Source organism: Trichinella spiralis, assembly GCF_000181795.1.
Source record: "Trichinella spiralis strain ISS 195 chromosome Unknown Scfld5056, whole genome shotgun sequence".
Lineage (NCBI taxonomy): Eukaryota > Metazoa > Nematoda > Enoplea > Trichinellida > Trichinellidae > Trichinella > Trichinella spiralis.
In genome coordinates this window covers 1-1,728 of record NW_003531995.1, presented here as the reverse complement: position 1 = coordinate 1,728, position 1,728 = coordinate 1, and the positions used below count along the sequence as shown (strand labels likewise).

Below are 1,728 nucleotides of genomic sequence, written 5' to 3'. Positions count from 1 at the left end.
CCTGGGGCCTCGCGGAGGTCTAAGGAGCCCACGCGTGAAACGACCAAAGCACGTCGGTCGGGTGGTGAGCGGAAACGGAACAGCCCTGAGAGCCCACCGCGAGGATCAGCCACCTTCCTGCACGCCGCCGTCGAGCGAAGCTGCCACATTTGTCAAAAGCAGCATCTGCCGCAGCAATGCCCGAGCTTGCTTCGAGCGGGTCCCCATCAGAGACGGGAGTTGGCAAGGCGTGCCCGCCTATGTTTTGCTTGCCTGGAGCCTGGGCACTACGCTTCAGGGTGCAAGCATCGAGGGAAGACAACGGATGGAAAGCCTGTTCCAGCAAGTTCTCCGAGCACGTCGGCGTCAGAGAGATCGGTCGCTGAGCAGAAGACGATCGTAAGGTCTGAGGAACCATCTTCGGCTCCTGTACACGCCAACGTCGCTACCAGGAGTAGTCAATGGACCTCTCGGTTGCAGACGGTTCGAGCTGTGGCCTATGGCGAGCAAGGCCAGGGAAAGCGAGTGACCTGTCTTCTGGACACCGCTTCAGAGCGCTCGTTTGTCAGGCAGGACCTCGCCTCCGCCTTGGGTCTCGTTGGGCAGACCAGCCCATTGTCTCTCGTCAGGATCGGCGGAATCCTCCACGAAATCCCGGATGCACAGCTCGTGAAACTCTGGTTGGGCCGAGCCGATGGCAGATCGGCAGAACGTCATCCTCTTCAAGCTTTGACGATGCCAAAGCTTTGCAACAATCTCTGCAATACTCGGTTGCGAACCGATGATTGGGAACACCTGCGTCCATTGGGCTTGGCAATGGATGACTGCCCCGACTCAGATCAGGTGGACGTGGTGATTGGCATTGACAGTTATTACCGTTTTCTGGGGAATCAAATTCGAAGAGGCGGACCGGAAGATCCGGTCGCAGTGGAATCTGTGCTAGGATGGATCATCTGTGGTCCCGTGATCGCTAATCCTTCATCACCGATGACAACCACCCTCTGTGCGTCAGTGGATCAAGGCATCGACAGAACGTTGAGGCGGTTCTGGGAGATCGAGGAGATCGGAGTTGGTTCGAAGGGCGATCCTGAGATGTCGGAGCAGGAGAAGAGTTTTCGGGACAGTCTTTCATTCGACGGAACAAGATATTCCGTCCGGCTGTTGAAGAAAAGCGGTGAGATGAACCTCCCTAACAACTTTGAGTTAGCACGAAGACGGTTAGGGGCGGTGGAGCGTCGTTTGGCCCAAGATCCAGTCCGAAGGGAGCAGTATGCTTCCATTTTCCAGGACTACCTGAAGAATGGTTGGGCAGAGCAGGTGAATGACGAAGGGAAAAGCGGTCGAACATGGTATCTCCCCCACCATGTGGTTTACCAGCAAGGGCCAGAAGGGCAAAAGGCTCGGATCGTCTTTGATGGTTCGGCAAAATATCAAGGAACTTCCTTGAATGATCACCTTGACGCCGGCCCGAAAGTGCAGACGGACCTGATGGGGATCCTCTTGCGATTTCGACGGTATCGAGTCGCTCTGCAATCAGACATCGCGAAGATGTATTTGCAGGTGGGACTGCACGAGGACGAGCGGGATTTCTGCCGCTTCTTATGGAGAGACCGTAGTGGCACTCTTGACATCTATCGGCTCACTCGCGTCTGTTTCGGGTTGGCCCTGCTCACCATATTTGGCGATCCAGTGGTTAATTCTCACTTGGAGGCGCATCGAACGCTCTTCCCCGAGCGTTGCAGAACGAAA

The 1,728-nt window shown here is 56.0% G+C and overlaps 3 protein-coding genes across 3 annotated transcripts; all 3 read right to left on the bottom strand.

Annotated features, from left to right (window-relative positions):
• Positions 1-19: 19 nt before the first annotated feature.
• On the bottom strand, positions 20-397 carry Tsp_13155 (conserved hypothetical protein). The gene has a single exon (XM_003366985.1). The coding sequence runs from the start codon at positions 395-397 to the stop codon at positions 20-22; it is 378 nt and encodes a 125-aa protein (XP_003367033.1).
• Positions 398-604: 207 nt separating this feature from the next.
• Tsp_13154 (conserved hypothetical protein) lies at positions 605-1,111 on the bottom strand. Its single transcript, XM_003366984.1, has 2 exons — positions 965-1,111; positions 605-913 (listed from the first exon to the last, which is right to left on the bottom strand). The coding sequence occupies exons 1-2, from the start codon at positions 1,109-1,111 to the stop codon at positions 605-607; spliced, it is 456 nt and encodes a 151-aa protein (XP_003367032.1).
• A 57-nt stretch (positions 1,112-1,168) lies between these two features.
• Positions 1,169-1,695, bottom strand: Tsp_13153 (conserved hypothetical protein). The gene is made up of 2 exons (XM_003366983.1): positions 1,623-1,695; positions 1,169-1,602 (listed from the first exon to the last, which is right to left on the bottom strand). The coding sequence occupies exons 1-2, from the start codon at positions 1,693-1,695 to the stop codon at positions 1,169-1,171; spliced, it is 507 nt and encodes a 168-aa protein (XP_003367031.1).
• Positions 1,696-1,728: the final 33 nt, after the last annotated feature.

Coding starts and splice junctions, on each gene's coding strand:
- Tsp_13155 (XM_003366985.1), bottom strand. CDS start 397: ATGGTTCCTCAGACCTTACGATCGTCTTCTGCTCAGCGACCGATCTCT.
- Tsp_13154 (XM_003366984.1), bottom strand. CDS start 1,111: ATGAAAGACTGTCCCGAAAACTCTTCTCCTGCTCCGACATCTCAGGAT. Junction 914..964: donor ACAGAGGGTGGTTGTCATCG/GTGATGAAGGAT, acceptor ATCCTAGCACAG/ATTCCACTGCGACCGGATCT.
- Tsp_13153 (XM_003366983.1), bottom strand. CDS start 1,695: ATGCGCCTCCAAGTGAGAATTAACCACTGGATCGCCAAATATGGTGAG.